Genomic DNA, 21,765 nt, shown 5'->3' with positions numbered 1-21,765 from the left:
CTTTGGAAATGTGGTGTCTTTCAAGTAAATACATTGAATCACTGTAAAGCTTTTACTTTTTTGAAGAATGATATTAAAAACAAAGGTTTTCTCCTACAATTTACCCCTAAACAGTTGGTAACTGAATAAAAGAGGTCATGTTTGCAAAATATGTATGAAATCAGATGGACAGGTTGTCTTGATAAATGCTTGTTCTAATTTCTTCCTCCTCTCCTTTTTTTTTTTTTGTAGTTGTGAGAACAGTGCACACTTATGTTAGTCAAAAAATGTGTCTTGATGAGCACTTCTTGGCAGCCCTGATAAATTTCATCTCTCTTACTCCATTTATCCAGCAGTTGGGGATGCTGCAGCTTCTGCTTCAGTGCTGTGTCAAGGATGGTTTCAGCACTGCATTGAAAAGCTTGAGCAAGCATTAGCATATTGCTAAGCCAGTAGTCTTTATATTACCCACTAGACAGGTTTAATAAATGTGGTAGATGTATGTAGAAGTTGTACATGTACACATATGCACATGTTTCTATGCATCTTCCTTAAAGAAACACATGCATTGCACTGAAAGCTAATTTTAAAACATAAATTCCATCTATATTTTTCATCCTTAGGCCCTTTTAAAATGTTCAGAAGCAGGAAAATACAGTCACAAAGGAAGAAAGATTCACACACAGAAAACTTGGCTATTTGGTATGACTATCCAATTTTAAGCCTCAATTTAGGAGATTAATTCAAGGTGGTCATACACACTGCCAATAAACCACATGTTTTACACCTACAGGGAAGTAAGAATATAGAAGTGAGAAACAGAAATACAGTGGAGAGTATTTTTCTACATGTGACACAGCAGAAGTTAACCACAACTCCCATTCTGAGGATGATGCGTGGGAGTTCAACTGTGCAAGTGCCATTAATGGCGCACGCCTGCGTGTCTAAGAGCAAGACAGGAGTCTGAGAATGAGTAAAACATAGCGGGTGAAAACATAGCAGGTTCTCACAACAATTGCTTTATTTATGTGTTAAATATTATTTTCTTCTGCACTGCCATTTGAGATAACTTCCAAGAAATGTCAGCCCTCTTTGAGCATCACATTTTTGGTTTTGATTACAATGTTGTCAGCTTCTCCATTTACGTGAGTGTTACTTGATTGTTTCTTCTACTCCCTGTGCCTTACTTGTAAATGTGGTGTGTTGTAAATTCTGGATAGCTTTCTATTCCTGTGTTCCCAGTGCCTACACATCTTGCTCTGGTGTATCTTTGAAAGAACTCTTTTCACTGCATTCAGTCTGTTTGTTCTAAACCTCTCAACAGTCTTTCAGCTTCTCTTGGCTACTCTGTGTCTTTTGTTATGAACTTGTGAATGCCCACCTGTGTTGAAAACAGGCTGTTCATTTCCTCTTGCCTATACAAATATGTCTGAAGCTACCTACTGATCTTCATCCTCAAAAATGCCATTGGCAAACAGTTATTTCCAGGGAGAGTCCATAAGTGTTACCTGAATGTCCTGTTCCCTTGCCTGTGCTCAGCCAGGACCCTTTGTTGTTAAAAACCTGAGTGGGATGAGAGAATAGGGCACAACCTCCTTCCAAAACCCTAAGGAGAGCCCCTTCCTCAGGCAGGGCACTGAGGCAGTGGAGAGCTGAGTGAGAAGGCAGCAGGTGTAAGACAGATGAGTTACCCCATGATCAGTGCTGTTTTCACAGCAGATGCTGATGTCAGGCTGCTGTGGGGACATCTTACAAAGGTGCTGGCTCCTGGAGATGCTACTCCTTGCTACATCCTTGCAAGGGCATCAGAACCTTTGACTCAAAGCCTTCATTCTGGATCACAAAGCTTGCATTTTTTCAACTAATCTTTCAACTTGAGTTACATATCTTTACAGATGGCTTGAGGATGACAGTTCCATTTTGCAGCAACTTCCACTGTTTAGTTCCAAGGCAAATGAAAAAAATATATGAAATGTTTTGGCAAAACCGTAGTCACATAAGAATGTCCCTTCTCTTCTCAACATCTCTTGTGGAAGAGGGTTGCAGTTAGAGTACAATTTTTTAGCTTGTGAATTCTTCAGGTATGTCCCAAGGGGATATTTCACAGGTCCACCAAAGAAAGTTTTGTCAAGCTTTGCAAGGCTAACTGCAAACCAGAAACTGCCTAGCTACAAATGGCAAGTTGCTATGACTTCACCAGGTGACCAACAGAATGTAGATAGGTGGGCTTAATGCCACCCTAGAGGCTCTGCAACATTTTGAGTCATCTCAGCCTATGGACATTCTCTGTCTGCTATGTACACGCATCTGGTCCAGTAGGAACTGGGAGTTGCCTTGTCCTGTCTTTTGTCCAAAGCAAGTGTCCCACCTGGCTAGATACAGATTTCAATAAAGTCACACCATTTCTACATTGCCAAAATGTTCTCACCAGAACATTTGTGTAGGTCCCTCAATACTATATGGCCACTGTCTCTAAAAAAACCAACCATCTGGAATAACTTTTAACACAAAATTATATGTTACTGTCCTCCTTGCAAACATTGCTTTCTGGGTTTTAGTTAATTCCAGGTAACATTTGTGTGTTTATTTTTACCTACTTGCTCTGGGATTTATGTAGCATTAATGGGAGCTAGGTATGTATGGAGATGAAAATGAACTCAGGTGTGTTTCTAGATTCTTACTTTGGAAAGCATTCCCTTTTCCAGTGGCTAATGTGGCATTTATGTAAAATGGGTTGAAAACAGGATGGCAGAACTCTTTTAGCTGGGTAAAATGTAACAATAAAAAACTCTCATTGAAATCCTCCAATTTCTTTGAGAGATTGATACATTTTATGAATTTTCTCCTCTCAAATGTTATTAAAAGACAGTTTCCTTCTCAGAAGTGTTTGATACATAATTATTTGCAATACAGATTTTTGAAGCCTGCCTTAGCCTTCTCCATTTTTCTAAGTGCTTTAGTGGTAAGAAGTGAACATTTTGCATCCTCGACTTTATTTGCTGTTGTATGTTCTTGCTGTGGTGTAGAGGCTCATTGTTTATAGGAAGTCATTCTCTTTTTCAATTTTCCTCTATTTCCTCACAGCTTAAGTTCCTTTCTCTCTTCCCTTCCCATCCCTTTCCCCTTCCCTACTGCCCCCCCTACTCCCCTACCTTCCCCCTGTTTAAGACAGAAATAAAATTTATTACATACTTGAGACGGGTTTTCCTGAGCTTTTTGTCTCATACCAGGTGTTGTATGAGCTACTGCTTTGATTTAACTGAATGCTGGAGTATCTGCAGGAACAGACTAATATGTCTTTACAGGGATGGGTTTTGGTATGTTGTTTTGTCATATTTATATATTGTGATTCTGCTCCCAAATGGGGATTGTGCTACTATACAGGGTATGCAACTGCAGAATGACTGTTCACACCGAGAAAAAAAGTGTTAACAAATTGAATAGTAATGAATTAACCTGCAGAAAAAGCATTTTGCCCTAGTACACAGAAACCCTGCATAACTAGAGCATATAATTTTAAATGAAGCAGGCTCTAGGAATGCCTCAATGGATGTGATGTCGACAGTAGCTCATAATTCATAGATATGAATTATGGCTGAATATCAGGAAAAAACTTCCTGACATTGAGATCTATTAGGTTGTGGAATAATCTCCCATGGGAAATGGTGGAAGTCCCATTGCTTACAATCAGACTGAGCGCTGGGAAAGGGACAAATCCTGGCCTGGCCTCAATCTTTTAGGGCAAATTAATTAATTGCTTTAACATATGCCTTCCCATCAGTCTAGAAAAGTGGTCTCTTCTAGTATTTGCCAGGCAGGAGCAACAAAGGCAGCTGTAGTATCAGCTGTCCTTCCTTGCCCACAGCTGTGCTGCCTCTGCTTGTGAATAGATCACCCCAGGCTGAAAAAAAAGGGGTGCCTTTGAGCCCCTCCAGAGCTGTTCTGGAGAATTACTCTGATGGCTTCTTGGGGGCTGAATGTGAAATAAACTAGGCAGTGTTTTTGGCATGGAATGGTGGCTGGTTTCCTGCTGCAGTGCCCTGGACTAACCTGCATGTGAGGGCTTTGGTGGGTGAGCAAGCCCAGCACCCCAGCTGTTTGGCATGAGAGATCCCACTCAGGATCCTTAAGGCCACAAAAAGGAATAGGAATCTTTTCCACTGTGCAAACATCTGTTTTCCATGAGGTGGGTAAGCTACCCGAGCGTTCCCTGGGCTCAGCAAACACTCAGAGCGGCCAGTGGCTGATGCGAGCCTGTCGTTTGCAGCAACAAATTATCTGTGACTGAATCATCTTAAAAATTCCCATTTTATTACAAGTAGATAATGTATTTAATGCACACTATTTAGCTTTAATTTGGAGGGGGGGAAGTCTTCAACTCTTGAGATGGCTGTGACTAAAACTATTAAATGAAGCTTGTTTCCTTGTGAGCAGAAACTGCAAGTAAATGCAAGTGATGGTTCTGCAGTGATGACATTAACGGGTATGAGTAGGCCAATGCTTTGAGTTCTGATCAATTTATATATATATATATATATATATATACACACACACACACATATATATATATATATATGTAGATTGAAAAAAAGGTTTGACTCCCAAACTTACTAGAAGATGGTAAATGTTCCTCCTAGGCTAAGCAGCAAAGGAAAAATTGAGAGAGAAGTGTGCTTGCATCACTTTGAGGTGGGGAGGCTTGGCAAATTATGTTGTTAGAAATCATTAAAATATATTTAAATAGAATTACCATGATGAGTGATGTATGAGCCATGTTTCTTCTCTTCTTCTCCCTCCCCCCCCCCCCAGGTTTTACATGCAGAATAACAAAGTGTGTGGCTCCAGTCTGTACTCAACAGCAGCTGCTTTCTTGCTGGTCAAGAATTGCAGCTCCTGTATGTGCACAGCCTTAACCAACATACACACCATATGTAAAAGATACTTTTCTGATTGAAGTGACATGAGAGGGATGTCAAAGAGCTGCAGGATCAGAAAGAAAGAACCACATTTGGTTTTTTTCTTGATTATAGACTAACAAAAATAAGTCCAATTAAAAAGAAGTCTTCTGCCCTCATGCATATGAAAGGCATTGTGCAGGCATAACTAAGGGAGAATTTGACTCCCAAATTAACTCATTTGCTGGATGCAAAACTGAAAGAAAATCCTTATGTCCAGTTTATAAGTGTATATATGAAAAAACTGCAACAGCAGAAAAATGTATTCATATTATATCTCTAATTCAGCAAAGTATTAATCACACTGATGTTCAGCAGCCTGTTTAAATACATGCTTAAGTACTTTACTAAGTACTGCCTGTAAACAGCTCTATATGATGGTGCATTAACATAGGACAGAGTTTATCTATAGACTCTCCCCAGAGGACTGCAATTATTTTAAGTGCTGTGGCAGCCAGTAGCAGAGAGCTGGATGATCTGTGGTGTCCAAATCCCAGCCTCCTGGCTAGTCCCCATGCAGCCCTTGTCTCCCAGCTGCATTACCACTAATGTCCACACCAGCTCGTTTAAACTTTGTTTTATTCAGCAGAATCACCACTACTGGAATCAGCTGGGCATTTACTGGCTCCCATTAACTTCAGCTCCAGGAAAGGGAGACATGTTCAGGGAAGAGATGTCCTGTGTAAGGGTTTATACAATACTCATGCCTCTGGCTTAAGTCCTGTTAATGTGCAGGATGTTTTAGGGGTTTTCTGCACCAGGACATATTTCACCCAGCAAGATTGGAGCCACTGTCCTTTTTTTTTGTCAGCTCCCGTGCTGTCTCTAGTACTGTTCCAAGAAATGATCACTTCAGCACTCAGAAATTTGATTTTTCTTAACTGCAAAGATTTACAACGTCAATAAAGCCCTGACATAGCATCCGTTTTCCTGAAGCCATGATTTGGCTTCACTCCAGCAGCTTTATTTTAGCAGCCTGGCTTTTCCTCAGAGAGGCAAGGCTGCCATGGAAAGGTGTTCCCCCCTAGGTAAAGCATTGGTGCCCACCTGAAGTACTTGCAATCACTTCAGGGCTTTCATTTCAAACTTTCAATATTGGAAAACGATTCATTGTTGTTGGAGAAAATAATGGAGGGAAAAGTGTTCTGGCTTCACATGGCACAAAGCAGTGCTGTTCAGTGGGAATGAAGCTACATCTTGACACCATGTTTTTTTACCTCTTCTTCTGAAGTCCCTAATTATCTTTTGCAGTGTGCAAAAAATGTTCTTGAGGGATCTGTGTTTTCCCTGAGGTTCAGAGGTTTTGCAGGGTGAGGCTTCAGTGGCTGCTGGAGTGGCCTGGGGATGCAAAGCCAGGGATGGGAATCCTCTTCACAAAAGCAAGGCTGTAAAAATAGCACCAAAGTGGGGAATGAATGATTACACACCAGTTTGGGGTGTCAGGAGCCCTACAGAGGGTGCAGCTGGGGCTGAGGAGTGACTGGTTTTGGTTGGTTGGGTTGGACAATGAGGGCAGACACCAGAGCTGCTCATGAGTCCAAGCTGGAATCCTTTTTGGGTGGCCTCCAGAGGCTGGTGCAAAAATGTCAGGTAAGTATAGCAGGAGGGAAAAAAAAAACCAAAAACACACCACCAAAAAAAACCCAAAAAAAACAACCAAACAAACAAACAAATAACAAAACAAAACAAAGAAAAACAAACAAGAAAAGGAGAGTCTGGGCTATTAGGCAAAGAGAATGGTGTGGACCAAATTCATACCACTCTGTGGAAACTATGGGTGAAATGTATTAAGAATTTAATGTCCGGTCTAGTTATAAATGATTTGTGGTTATCCAGTAGAGCAACCCACAGACAGATACTAAAAACTGGGAAAAAATATTCAATTTACCTATTTTTGTTCATTTATATATGCCTTTTTAATGCATTTTTTTCCTGCCACTGGTGGATACAGTACCTACTGGACTCAAGCCCTTGATCTGGTCCATCCGGGACCTTTAAAACAAAGGAGAACTGGAGAGCACACTAGTTGGGGCTAGGTCAGTAACACGAGGTTAGTTCACTTATCACTACACCACACCATAACAATTTTGGTACTCACAGTTCTACTCTGGGACTGTCCCCTCAGAGCACAACAATAATGCTGCCCTTTGTCATGGGCCCAAATAAAGCGTAACTGAGTAGCTAATTCTGATTACTTCAGGGAACTTGCTGCAGAGTTACATTAGCTGTGTTGCCAACAACTTTATCTCTGATCTTGCACATTTAGTATATTAAGACAAAGCTGTGTGATTCAACTGATTGTTTTCAAATGGGAGGTTTTGATCTTATGGTTGAAAATTAAAAGACAATTGAAAGCAAATTGAGGAAAGTAAATTGAAGGGACATCAAGCATATGTAGTGTCTTGGATATAGTGGTGTGGCTTGTAATTTTTGAAAATGTTTTGGGTTATCAGCACTTGTACTGTAGAGTAGAGAACAAATAACTAAGCCTTTGTGGTAATATGATTTGAAGGCAAAAATTTTGTAAACTTGCTTAGTATTCATTTTTATCAAAACTATGTTTATGCACCCTGGTGCTGCAATAGGAATGAATTTATTTGTGAAGATCCAGTGAAATGGATCTCAGCAAGTGTCCCAAACAGGATTTTGCAGTTGTTCAGATGTTCCACATATTGCAGAACACCAAGAAGTACTTTATATACGAAAACAAAATAAATCAGAGGAGTTACCATTTGAAGCTTACATACAGCTGATCATGTGGAGCTGTCTTCACAGACTTAATAGCTAAGGTTTGACTCGAAGGACTCTACAGAATTTTAACAAAGTTATTCCTGCAATAAATATTCCATACTGCTTCTTGGGATATGTACAGTCAGTGCAAAATTTCCGAGTTTTAGTACTGTATAAATAGGGTTGCTGCTTTCACCAGCTCATTTTGCAGGTGGTTGTTATTCTTGTCACCTGTGAAAGTTTATTGAGTCTGGAATTTTTGTAATTCTGTTGTGGCCAAAGGATTACAAGAGATCCAGTCGATCTGCTTTTCCCCGAGGTAGCATCCAGTAGTTGAGCCACAATGCCTGCTAGTGCTGTGTTCCTAAGTGGTTACAAATGTAAGGTAAAATGTGCTAATTTAAACAATGTAATCAGTGTTTAAGGTAGTTTAAGCTAGTGGCTTCTTCTAATTGTAAAAGGCTAGGAGCAATTACCACAGCCCAGCTGATAAGTGGTGACTTCCTCAAGCACAGTGCTACACCAAAGCAATAGTGTTGATCATCTGTTCGTGCTCTGTAGTATGAACCAAAAGTGTTTGTATCAGTGGTAACCTAATTTGTGTAAAAACACATTTATTTTAGCCAGATGTGGATCAGCAGTCTCCATATTAATATATATGATCAAATGCTCTGCACTTGGGATTATATTCTGTCTATTAATTTATATAAAGACTGCAAACTCCTTAGGCAGGATCGGTCTGCGTTAATTTCCAGGAGTGATGCACTGCATATTTTATTAGCAATTTTGCAATGAATTAAAAAAACAACAGCTCAAATGCACTTTCTTATTTTATTTCCTTGTGTTTCTTTTTCTGCCACATTTTTTACATCTGGTTCTCTTTGTGAAAGTCCAAATTCATTGGGAATGAAAGTTAAATTGAGTTTTCACCTGCAGGGTATGTGACAGGACACACTGTTGGGCAGGCACATATCTGTCTGCCTGTGCTCCTCGCCCAGCTCACAACTCAAGTGCAATCCTGCCAAATCCAAGTGCTGCACTGCCACTTGGGTATACCCCTGCATGTGGCTCTTTCAAGGTGGTTTTTGAGACACTTGCAGGGAAATCTGCACAGTATTGTGTGTGACAGACTGCAAAATTCAAGTTGTTCCATTGCTGGGGTAAGGAGGAGAACGGAGGGTATGGTTACCCCTGCCTGTACTGCTGCCCTGTGTTGGGAGCATCCCCAGGCAGTCTTCCTCTGCTGAGCAGGAGGACTTTCCCCATTCATACCATACAAGGAAAAGAAAAGACTGACTTTAAAATCATCCTGGCTTTTTGCTCTCCTTCTCTTGGCCATGGAGAAGGAGTCTGCAGGAGCTTGCAAGGCCAGGCCAGGTCATGAGAGGGTACTGTGCACAGGATCTTGGCTGTTGGTATTTTTGTGGGAAGCTGGAAGAAGCTGGATGTTGGGAAGGAGTGTTTGGTTGTATTTTATATACAGGTTTAAATAAGTATTGTTATTGGGATGGATGGTGCCTCCAGAAGGACAATTCTTCTTGTAAGCTGTTAGGGAAGAGTGAGAGAATGCATAATTCAGCAGTGGTGGAAATGCAGGTAAATACAAGTCCCTTCATTCCTTTCTGGATGGACTACACATGCTTCAGCTTCATCATGCCTTCTCCAAAAGATCATTCTTTGGGAAGATGAGAAGAGAACTGTAATCTGGCCACCATTATGCAGTTCAGTTGGGGACTAACTGAGCAAAGAACTGTCTTCCCGTTGGAAAGGACAGGCTCTTTTAGAAAGGATTTTTTTTCCTTTAATTCTCTAGTTATCTTTTTTTTTGTGTCATAGTTTCCTCACGTCCCCTTTCCTCTTCCTTACCCTTGTAATGAGGAAGCACGCTCTTTGCTAAAAGCGAGCGTGTTGTTTTTACCCAGCTTCCAGATCATTATTAAAAGGGAGAGGGAGAGAGATTTGGCGGTGTATTGGTGGGGACGGGAACTGTGCCTGCTGCGTTTCGCCGGGACTGGCGCGTGGAGCAGAAAAGCAGATGTGTGTGGACTGCCAGGGAAAATCGCTGACTGATCCTTGCGCAGTCTGGGTTCGAGGAGCTGAGACAAGACGAGGCGAAGCAGGTATGACTGCTACCCGTGCCAAAGCCTGAGCGCCTGCCATGCCCATTGCAGGCGGCGGGGGCTCCGCATCCGCCAGGATCGGTGCGCCGAGCATTCCCGGGGGTTTGTGTACTCCGTTTGATTTCTTCCCTTTCACGCCGAACACGAGGAACAAGCAGAAGTTAACTGCTTGGGAGGAAGCTGGCTGTGCCCTTTTTTGTGCTGCGTTTCACCTCTTTTGTTTTTTGGTTGGCTGCAAAACCCGAAGCCAAAAGATGACTGAAACGCCTCTCCCCGGGGAGGGGGAGCCGGGCACGCCGCACCCCATCTAGTGGCTTCGGCTCGCACTGCCGGCGGCAGGGAAATGCGGCAGCAGCCGGAGGAGGAGGAGGAGGAGGAGGAGGAGGAGGAAGAGGGCTCCTGCAACTCCGGCCATGGCCTTCCTAGACTCCGCGACACCTACGTGGGTGGTGCGGAGATGCTGAAGCAGCAGGAAGGTGTTAGCTGTCTGTCAGAACTGGGGTGAACCACAATCGAGGGGCTCGCACCCAGCTTGGAAAGAGTGTTAGACGGCGATACTAAGCCCTCTGGAGTTAAGAAATGTGAGAATTAAGCTGCCTCTGCAACCTTAATTCGGCCTCTGTTTGCATAAGCACCGAGATAAAATCTCCAATGATATCACACACTATTCTTTGTCACACATCAGTGCACAGAAGGGACTGTGCTGAATTTCTGCTCAGAGCATTTCTCCTCTGGTGTTCAGCAAGTAGATCTTGTCTGTCACATGCTTCTGAAATACTCTTCAGAAGATGGAATTTTTTCACAAGGTTTTCTTCACAGACTTCACAACAGCAGAGGCAAACTGCTTCATGGGCACTCATTGTGGTATTTTTGTACCATCCTCTTTGCGAGGAGCGTGGTCTATCATTGTTCCCATTTTGCATATCAGGAACAGATGTGCAATGTGATTAAAGTAAAAGGTATCCTTTATTTTGGGGTGCCTATTTCAAGACCCCTCAGACCATGCTTTCCAGATGGCCTTTCCCACCTACTTCTGTTACAGCAGTGAGCACAGAGTGCTCCTGCCTATCAGGCACAGGCATCAAATCAGGCTCTGAAAATGAAGCACAGATAATCAGTGTTCTCAGAACAGGAGAAATGAGTAGCTGTAGAAAACAAACAGCTTAAACTAAAATGAAAATATACTTTCTTCTTTCAGAACCATTTTTTCTGCTAGGTTCTTGCTTTGAAAGGACTCACTGGGGGGTTCTGGATTTCCTGGGTGTAAGAGGGACAGGGCCACAGCACCCCTGGGTTAAACCCATTTCAATGGCTTGGTATTATGTGCTGAGGTTGTAGTTTCACAACCATTACAAGCTGATCCAAACTCGTGCTGCTGTTAATACATCAGTCTTTCCCTTCTTCTCATGGCCTCGCACTCCTGCTCACTCCAATTTGTGTGGCCTGTCAGGAAAGCCTAGTGGGGAACAGATCAGGGTTAAATGCAATGCACCTTAAAAAAATAATGTGTTTTCTTGATTGTTTATTTCTTGGCCTCATGTGTGCAATGGCCATCACAAAGAATGATGGATCCTGAGACAAGAAGGGGCTGAAGTGTTTTTTGCGGTGGCAGTTTCCACAGACCTCTGGTGTGCATGGAACTGGACGTTCAGGAAGGTTCTCCTGGGAACCAGGGGCTGTAAACATGACTGGGTTCCACCCAGATGTACTGACAGCAGAGGAATGTGATGACTGCAGGACTTAGAGTTCTGGATCAGTATGTGCTGCTGTGTTTGCAGATTTTGCTGTCTCTTCCTTCAGACCCAGTACTTTTGCTGTGTCCCCTCTGACCTGTCCTGATCTATCCCTGCCCTTTTCAGTTTCATTCCTTCTTCAGTTCAGTCTCCAGCAGAAGCTGGTCCAAGCTGTGTTTACTAGTACAGAAAGTCCCAGTTTTGTTCATGCAGACTCTGTGTCTCAGTCCTCACTTTCCTTCACCTAACTAACTGAAAATTATATCCTCCTGAACAATTCTCTTTGCAAAATAAATGTCTTCAACAAAAGATGCAAGCTGTTTGAGGATACTTAAATATATTATTATATTATAAAATACACAGTTAAGTATATTTTAAGCCCTTGGGACTGATTGCAACATCTTTACTTTAGTCTACTGTCTGTGTTGAATCTGGCAGTGTCAGCATGGCCAGTGATTTGAATTAACATGACCTTTCATCCTGTTTGTCAGTAGCCCACGACCATGCACTAGTGTGTGTATTTGTGAATTATTTGTGATTCCATGTGAACGTGGTTCAGCCCATGAATTTTGACGCCTCTTGATTTAAATAGCAGCCACTTGTCCTATGATACTCAGCTTGATATTCAGTTTCGAGAAAGGCAGTTTTTGGTCTGTTTCCTGACTGGATGCTTTCTAAATCTACAAAAACACAGGGGTATGAGTACTTATATGGAGTGAATTTTTGGGATTATTATGAGTAGGCATCACAACACATTTTTCACAACTGTTTTTTTATGAAAATATTAAATAGTACTGTTTTCATACAAAGCAGAAGAAGATTAATGTAAATTTAGTCCACATCTATTAATAGATTTTTTTTCAGCCATACATTCTTATTTTGTGTTCTGTGTATAGATTTACAAAGTAAATCTGTACAAATTTTGTGTAAGTGTGTGGTTTTGCTGCCTAGCTCATTTTGTGCTCTGAATTTGAAAATTTTCTGTGGGTCTGTCTCTCCCTTCTTTAGAAGCTCAGCTGTGGAGAGAGGTGTAGGAGAGAAACATTTTTGCCTTGTTTCTGTTGGAGAAACCAGTCTTTGGTGTTACCTGCTTTATGTGGTTCAATTCCTGTGCTTCCTTTTGTATTTGTATTTGTCAAGCTACTGATGGACAAATGTGGACACTCTTACTTCTGCATGCTGGGCATTCTGGAAGTTAGGCATGTTGGAGTTCCAGGCTTTTCTTCAGATACCCATATGAAGTATATAACTTCTGGGAAAGGAAGATTTTTTTCCAGGTGGTAGACATTGGACAGATCCTTCCACTATCTTCTGCTTTAGGTCTAGTGCTTTAGGTGTAGGCTGGACTTTCTGGTAAACAAAACCTTTCATTTGCAAATATTGAAGTATTTAAAATGAAAACTTGAAAAATCTGTAGCAGTGAATTTTAGCAGTGAATTCCATTTCATCTGTTATGAATGAACTTAGGTGTATCAAAACTGCTTTTTTAATACAGTGAAATATGGGTATATCCTTCCTCCAAATGAGTTTTCCAAATGAATATCACATTTCCAATGGAAAATCACATTTTTATTTCCCTGGAATGATTTCGAGAGTTAGTGGGAAGAAATAAAACCCTAAATAACCCTAAAATAGTATGTCAGTCAAGAGCTGAGAGCAGAGTAGGAAGTAGTGAGGCTGAGAGAGAAGATTGTGGAAGACTTGGGGCGTTAGGGGCCAAGTAAGATATTGCTGTGTGTGATGAGTGCCTTTACAGACATGGATCCCCAAGGAGCATCAACAGGATCCAGCCAGAAAAACACAAAGAGGGGATGTGATTGTTCTGAGCTTGGAAGGTTGCCTTCAGAGGAGACCAGGAGAATGTGTGCATCTCAAGGTCAGGTAGAAAGTGGGCCATAAATGAATACAACCAGTCAGAAGCAGTTGGGCATTTACACACCATTCCTGGTTACACTCTTCTGCCCCGTGGCAGTGTTGGAGAAGGGAATGCATGTCCTTGAGCTGACATCTTGGAGAATCTGAAAGCCCCCCTGGGACAAAATAGTATTTCTTTACAGAGCTTTCTGGCAACTCTGCAGTGGTTTTCTCCCATCAGGGACTATTCATCATTTCGTCCATGAGAAGCTTTTGTTGTGCAAAATGTCACATCATGAGACTGTTATGATGTGACGAGATGTCATTTCCCAGGAATACATGTTGGGCTCCACTTCAGCGATTGTGAACCCAGGCCTGAGTAGGTACACAAGATATTCTACTGGGGAGCAACCATCACTGAGGTAGTATTGCATAACTCATGGTGGTGGACAAGCATCCCTTGATAAATGCTCTGTGGAAATCCGTGGGGCATCTGGATGGTGAAGAGCAACCTTCAGCAAGGTAGGTGGATAAGCAGGGATTAATAAAACAAGAAAAATTGTCACTTTGAACCTTTCCACAGGACCATGCATTACATCCTCTGCTACAAGTTGTGCCAAGATTTTTGGTGTATTCACTTACATGAGGCTTCTCAGACCTGCATCAGCAGTTCAGCTGCACAGTCATTCCCATGGGGAAGGCAGCAGGGGAGCACAACAGAGTGTGCATAGGTTTTCTGTGCACTTCATGGGGAAGATTGTGTCAGGTTTTTGATACAGGAACATCAGTTTTTAAGGTGGGAGCGCAGTATTTATCTACCTTATTTAAACACTGTTGATCCAAGTAGACAGCTTTATTCAAATGAAATCCAAATGGGTGCTTGCAGCTTTGAAAATGTATGGATAAAATTTGTCCATGCAAGCTGTGTATGTTACTGAAAACCCAATAGAACATTCTCCCACAGGATGAATTTCACCTGCAGGAACAGACAGGTCTGTACTCAGAACTTGTGTCCAAGTAACTTTAAAGAAATTTATCTCAGGAGGGAGCTGAGCATGCCAGCTATTCCTGATGTTATGTTTGCCTGATCTGGTGCGTCAGCATGAATTTAAGTGTCTTATTTTAGATGCTCACTAAAACAACTAAACCAAGGAACTCCCTGACCTCTGGAAAAACCTGGCTGGTGTTCCTCCAGAGAATGTATAAAAGAATAACTCTTGACATTTGAATGAAAAAAAATTTCATTAAGAAATGTCTTCACAATGAGAACTACTGTAATTAATATGAAATATCATTCACTGTGTTGTGAACGGACTTTGATCTGCTCAGGTAACTTTTTCTTGGTGCTTATGTTATCCTGGAGCCTCAGTAGAAGTATGGACTGTATCCTAGATGAACTCAGCAGCCCTGTGCCCATCCTATTTGTGATGGCTTGAATGAAGTTACCACCAAGCTGGCATGGGAAGGAGGAGGTGGTGAGGTTTCCAGCTGAGCTGATGATGTTCTCAGTGGTGCAGCTGGACCAGAGCTGTATCAGTTATATTCCCTCAGAGGTGACTTTGAGGCACAGTGCTTCATCATAAGACTTTCTGCTTATGGTAACTGCTGTTGGATGGTCCCAGCCTTCCCCCAATGAGTTCAGCTCATACTCAAGGCTGGCATTGGTGTGTTACTGGAAAAAACATTTCACATGTACTTCCTTGAATTTGAGGTGAAAAAATGCAGTTTGGCCAGGAATTTTAACAGGGGTATTTTCCATCTACATTGATCATTCTCTTAACTTTCATTATCTTTTGAGCAGAAAATACCAGTGAATGAATATCTGATGCCTTTAAAGTCAGTGCAAAACTGCCACCACATTCACGGAGGCTAGAATTTTGTACTTGTTGTGGTCAGTCTTTCCCCACAGTTATTAAATAACAAACAATTGAAGAGAACAATTCACAGAGGAATCGTAGTGTTTATTTATATAACCTCCTTGGTGAGAAATAACAAGTAACATTCTGTAATAAATGTGTAGTCTTTCTGCAAATGATGTATGAAACACAGAAAGGTGAACAGTATCTGATATTTTGTTCACAGGAAATATTGGACCAGCTGTGGTCTGCCCAGCATTTTGCTGATAGGGTTGGGAATGAAATGAATATTGTGTCTCTGCATGAATATTGTGTCTCTGCCATGAGCAAATCACGATCTCCTAAAGTGAGTCTGTAGGTGCCTTCTGTACTGGAAAGAGACATCTCTCATTGCACTGCCTTCTTCAGACCTGTGGAAATAACCAGTTTTCAAGAAGCTGTAGTTGAATATTATGTAGTCAACAGGATAGGCTGTTAATATTGTGGAAGGTCATTATTGAATCCATATGTCCTCTGATAATGACATCTTTGTTCTAGAAACACACTCTTCTCTTGCATCATCTGCACAGGTCATTAGAGATGCTAAGCAGAACTTCTTGATGTGCACTGAGTCTTGAAGGGGCTATGCTCAAGCTGTGCAGCAGTTGAGGAAGAGATTTCTTGGCTTTCCTTACAGTACCTCCTGTATCTCAAGCAGCTAACTGCTTCAGGGCAGTGAAAAATCTATGGTGTTGGATTTGTTGTTGTGGTTTGGTCTTGGGGTTGTTTGTTTTTTGGGGTTTTTTTTTGTTTGGTTAGGGGTTGGGGGTTTTTTGGTGTTTTTTTTTTGTTGTTGTTGATTTTTGTTGTTGTTGTTGTTTTGGTTTTGGGTTTGGGTTTTTTTTTTTAGTAGAGGAATCAAGTAGAATTTCTGGAAGGAGTTTTTAGGAGAGCAGGGGAATTGGTATAGCCTGTATCACAGATTTCAGATCTCCTGGGACCTGAGCTCATTCTCCTTCTGTCTTGAGAAGTGCTATTCTAGTTTTCCCTTTTTCCCTGGTAGTTTGTTGAAGCAACAATAGACAGGGAAAAGTGTAAGGAGGAGGGGGAACTGATGACCCTTTGATTAATTTGTGGAGAACAACCAGATGCTGTTTCCTAAATGTGCAATAATTGGCAAAAACTAAGCAAAACTGGGCAAGACAAAGAGCACACATTGATGCTTGTTAGGTGTGTGAGGTTTATCATGGAGGTGCCTTTGAAGCATCATTGCATCTGGTTGACCTCACAGGCTTCATAGTTGAGAGTGTTTAATTTCATGAGCATTTGGCTATAACCTGTAGTCTCTGATTTTGAAAGTAGGTCCCAGAACATTGTCTGGTACTTTTTATTAGCTAAGCTTTGGCATATGTGAGGAATTTCTTCTTGGGATATCTATCATAATACGCAGTGCTGCTGTGTCTTCCTCATCATCTGTATCTGAAGAACAGCTGAGTGTCACCTCCTGCACAATGTCACTGATGTTTGTGTAGTGGAGTATTCCTTAGCAAACACCACTGCAGTCTTGGACTCCACTGCCTTCCAGATCATTCTCAAGTATAAATCTTCCATTTGGTTTTGACCTGGACAGCTTTGCATGTTACATATCTGTACCTGAGAAATTTCCTCCCACCTTACCAGGCGTCTCCTACCAATCATACATCAAATGCATTGGAAGGAGGCTGGTGGGAGTGCTGTCTTCAGCAGGGCTGTTTGCACTTGTTTTTGCTCTTGGTGCAGGAAAGCATGCCCATCCTGAGCTTTGTGAGGGGCAGGGACTTAGGAGAGGTGGTTTCTGCCCACTCCAACTACTCTATTTATATCTGTCTATCTCACGTATTTCCTTGGCACCTATCACCTTGGCATGTTTCTCAAATGACCATGGCTTTTTTTATCTTCTCCTCCTTTTAATAGTGTTTTCGCCTTCTTTTTAAATTGGTCTTTAATAAAGTTAAGAATTTTTGCACAGGGTTTTATAAACATGTGTTATTAAATTTTAAATCTGTTTTGAAAGTGCCTCTATCCTACTCCCTCCTAGTAAAGTGACCTTTTTAAATGGAGGGAAGTGGGTTTAGATGACAGTCATGATAAATGCGGTCATGTTCACTCAATAAAATAAGGCCCAGTGCATTTGAGGATAAATCAGTGAAATGTACAGCCCCACCTGTCTGTCTCCATCATTCATTTCCACTGTCACTTTCACAGTGGCTGATGGATCACAGTTGCTGTAAAATTAGACAGCCTTTAATCTCATTTCATCCTGATTAGCTTCTCCTTACCCTTTCCCTCTAACTCACTGACTGACACGCTAAAAACTCATGCAGGGCTGTGTTTGAGCATGGCGTACAAACTTCTCTGCAAATACCCTTTTTGTGGGGCAGGCAGGTGTTCCAATGAGTTGAGATAAAAAAATGAGAAGATGGGATTTTCACACTGTTAAAGCCAAACAGCAGACAAAGACTCATATAAAATTAATGAAAGCAGCAGCTTGGCCAGACTGTGTGATGGGCCAAATTCTTCCTGTTACACCCTGGCAAGCCCAGTGAGTTTGAGAAGATTGCTTCTACCAGATACTGAATTTAACATGCTCATTACCATGTAATTTTGACTGTTGTCTGTGAAAAGTTAGGTTCTCTCTGGGTGTATGTCCATAAGACTCATGGCTTTTGGTGCAAATTTTCTGTGCTCTCAAGGGATGTTTTATAACAAAAACAATTTTTTTTAAAAAGTTCATTCGTGTAGTTTTGATTTTTGTGTATAACTCCCAGTTCTGAGGGGTCAAGGAGAAAGACTGTGAGGTGGTTGATTTCTCAGTTAGAGTCCTTTCCCTCTTAGATGTCCACAGTGTTGCTCCATCCTCCATGTTTTGTCCAGCTCCCTTCAGTCCCATGGGTAGATTCATGAGACTAAGAACAGTTTTCCCCAAAACTCTGAGAGAAACAAAGGTCACAGTAAAGGTCTGCAGTGTTTTATTGCAGTCACCTTTCTTTCTGAAGACCAAATACTACCCACCTTTCTAAGGCAAGCTTCCTTTTAGCTTTCCTGTGAGTTATGGACGGTAGTTTGGGTCGTTTGGGTCCAATCCTGTATCAGTGGGAATGTTGCCATCAATTTCAGTCAGAGCCAGGATTAAGCCATTAGTTTTCAAGGTTTAATTATCATAATAATTACAGGAGTCTTATTGCATACCTTATATGCATGTTAACAGCAGAAAAGCTTAAAGCAGAATTTCTTCCTCTACTGACCCTGTTTGTGTCAATATAATGGATAAATAAACACAAATTTTTGCAAAAGTGCAAACACAATGTGGAAAATATGCATGTGTGCTGCCTGCAGACAGTTTTTTCTATAAATGTTGGAGCTCTCCAGACTGACCGATATAAGAGGTTGAAGGTGCAACCAGCAGCTTGGACCTAATTGGAAACCATAATAAAGCACTGTATTACTTAAAACTTGAAGCCCTTACAGATTGATCATGGGGAGTCTCTTCTTGAGGGGAAGGGTCCCAAATAGCATCTAAGGCAGCAAATTTCTCATGAGAGACCAAATTTTTTATTTACTATGAGCATCCACAAAATCAAGAAAAGTTCTGTGGTTTTGAGAGAGAAGATTTTAAAATAGGAAAATGTCTAGGACTAAAGAGTGAGATAATGACGATATGGTGTCTCAAAAGATAGCAAAAACGGACCTCATTCTTTCATCCTACTGAGGGAATCTCTAGGTAGTATAAAATCTTTTGCAGTGTCAAGTATAAGATTAGTTCCCAGTTAATATAAATTGAATCAGTAACAAATAACCTTAATTAATGAACTTTCACTGTACCTGGCTGTCTAATTTAAGAACTGCTTCACTTACATGACTTGTAAGAGCACAGACTATGAAAAAGATATTCGACCTTCACTAGAAACTAAAAACATACCTTATTTATTCATCATTGCCTAGGCAAAAACTTCAGTAAGAAGCATAAATGAGCCCGCTTGATCTTTAAGAAAATGTGTCCTAAATAGCAAAGCTGTGCGTATTTCTTCTTATTATTATTTGCATATGCTATACTGCACAACTGCATTCTGAGTAAAATAAAAGATAATAAAACAAATGAAATGAGAGATATATCACCCAAAATAATCCAAGTGTGAGATAGGCTGCCTCTTTTTTTTTTTTTTTTGGCATTGGCAAAAGAGCACAAAGTAAGAGCTGGCCCTGAGTCATATTGATTTCCCACTGCACTGGTTTCCTAAGTGCTCTGTTGATCCGTGTCAAGCAATAAGTTCCCTGCCTGTACATGCACATCACCTCCCCATTTGTCCTCACCTAGATTTAAGGTGCCCATATGATGAGCTGAACAAGGACATCATTTTTCCTACTGGTGTCACTGGGCCAAAAGTACTCTATGTGGTATAGTAACTAATGCTGTATAAGTTTACATTTTCCATATAATATCAATAAAGTGGGTATGGCACACAGCAGTAATATGTGTGCATTATGTACATGTAATGCTTATGTTTGCATTTTACCATTTGCAGTGGAAAAAGTAAATACTAAGAAATACATGTGTGCATCTGTAGCTGGTCCATAGTAATCATGATACCTCCCCCTCTAAAAAGGGGATATTGCAAACCTAATGCCACAGTTTTGATCTTTGTTAACAAAGGGCTTCCTGATTAGATGAATAGAAGATGTGTGATCGTGCTGCTAATGACATTGTACAGGAAATTAAGCGTATACATTTGGAAAAGGCATTAAATCAGCAGGACCTTAATTTAAAAACTTAAAACTGTATGGAAATGCAGCTTGTTCATTGCTGTGTAATAGAAAGCTACTGAACATACTGACTCTTCTTGTGGAAACATTACCAGCAGAACAAAGCATGGCTGAGGTTTTTTTAATGTTTTCTAGCATACTAGGATTCCTAGCATCTGCTTATTTTCAGGGAAATATCACGCAAGTTCATCCCTTTTTACAAGTTCTTTTTAGATCAGCATGTACAGTACTTGGGCAGGTGAGGGGGCACTGAGAGACCAGAATTCCTGATTTTTTCCTTAATTATTTGCAAAATTGAATTGCATAGGTTTACTAGTAAGTGGCTTTGTTTGCTGCTAAGTCAGTGTTCGTACATGCCTGGGGTGATTCATATTATTTCATGCAGATGGTAAAGAGGAAATATTTGATAAAATCAGTGCCCTGAGCTGACAAAGACTTCTTGCTTTGTTTGCAGTTATGCCATACAACAGTGCCCATCACTGCGTCGTGGAAGTGGAAAACTTCTTGTTCGTGCTGGGAGGAGAAGACCAGTGGAACCCTAATGGTAGGTAAAGAATACTAAAAGGCAAAGGGAGCATCTGCCTTCCTGTGCCTCCCTGTCTGTCAGGTCAGCTGATGTAGTGATCAGCAAGGGATTTTGAGGACCTTCAGCCTAATTGTTGAACCTAGTAAAGGCTACTCTTTGGTATTGATGTAATAAATATCTGGTACTTTAGCATTAGCATCTCTGTCATTCATCAGCTCCCACATCCCTTGAGAAATGCCACAGGCAGCAGAACAGACTCTTTCAAATGCATGCACCAGGCAGCAGCTGTTAAGAATTTTAACCTTCATTTCCAGGCTCCTTCCAGTCATAATATAATAATGCAATTGCAGTAGATGAATGCTTCTTTTCTATTGTCAAACAAGATACTAGCAGCTCAAGTTGTTAATGTGTTAATTATCTAGACTTTGAGATTCTTATACTGATCCTTTTTTCAGTCTTGTGCAAGAGCTTCTCATATAGATTATCTGCTGCTACCTTCTTTCATTTGATTACTTCATAAATTTACCGCAAAGAGAAATTAAACAATTTAACAGGCTTCTGAGCAAAGCAAAAGGAGAATACCATGCCTTGCAAAATTCACAGAATTGTCAAGACATTGTTAAAAAGCTTGCACATGAAGAAAGAGTTGTAGTTGTAGCAGTCTGTGTAACAGAGATAATTATGACTGAGAAACCATAAAACAGCTTGCAGGTACACATTTTTACTTTAAAACACTAGAGGATCCAGCTGAAATTACATATACTGCATATATTTTATTGTGAATGCCCCATTTCAGCATCTGCACTAAACCAAATTATAGAAAATTGTTACATCTGTTCACTCCCTAAAACCTGAGACAAACAATCCAGGCCACCCTATAAGCATGTTTCTGGTGTAGTTAAGAATATCACTATATCTCTTAGGAGAAAGGCCCCTTAGTTCTATTGTTGAATATTGAATGTCTTTTATTTGAAGCAGGAGACAGCGCAGTATCACTAATGACAATTTCTTTTAGGATCGTTTGCCACGTCCATCCAGTGAGGACCCCTGTTGTATTTGGTGCTAGGCATATGGACAGGCAGACCTTGTTCCAGACAGTTTACAATTAAATGGCCATTTCACATGAAGGGTAAAAGAAAAGAAGTATAATTACCCACATTTTAAAGATGTGGAAACTGACTTGCAAGGTGATGGAGAGATGGTAGAAGAGTACATATCTTGCATCTGAGATAG

The 21,765-nt window shown here is 41.0% G+C and overlaps 1 protein-coding gene across 3 annotated transcripts in view; it reads left to right on the top strand.

The window, feature by feature from the left end:
- KLHL14 (kelch like family member 14) overlaps positions 1-21,765 on the top strand; it is a 61,131-nt gene that overhangs the window by 23,376 nt on the left and 15,990 nt on the right. For all 3 annotated transcript variants that reach the window (XM_064385061.1, XM_064385052.1, XM_064385065.1), the window contains exon 4: positions 20,461-20,550. In XM_064385061.1, the coding sequence (XP_064241131.1) occupies positions 20,461-20,550 (90 nt within the window). The remainder of the gene's footprint in view (positions 1-20,460; positions 20,551-21,765) is intronic.

Source organism: Passer domesticus, chromosome 1 (genome assembly GCF_036417665.1).
Source record: "Passer domesticus isolate bPasDom1 chromosome 1, bPasDom1.hap1, whole genome shotgun sequence".
In the NCBI taxonomy this organism is placed as follows: Eukaryota; Metazoa; Chordata; class Aves; order Passeriformes; family Passeridae; genus Passer; species Passer domesticus.
Note: the sequence above shows the minus strand (reverse complement) of the source record. Positions and strands in the feature narration are given on the sequence as shown.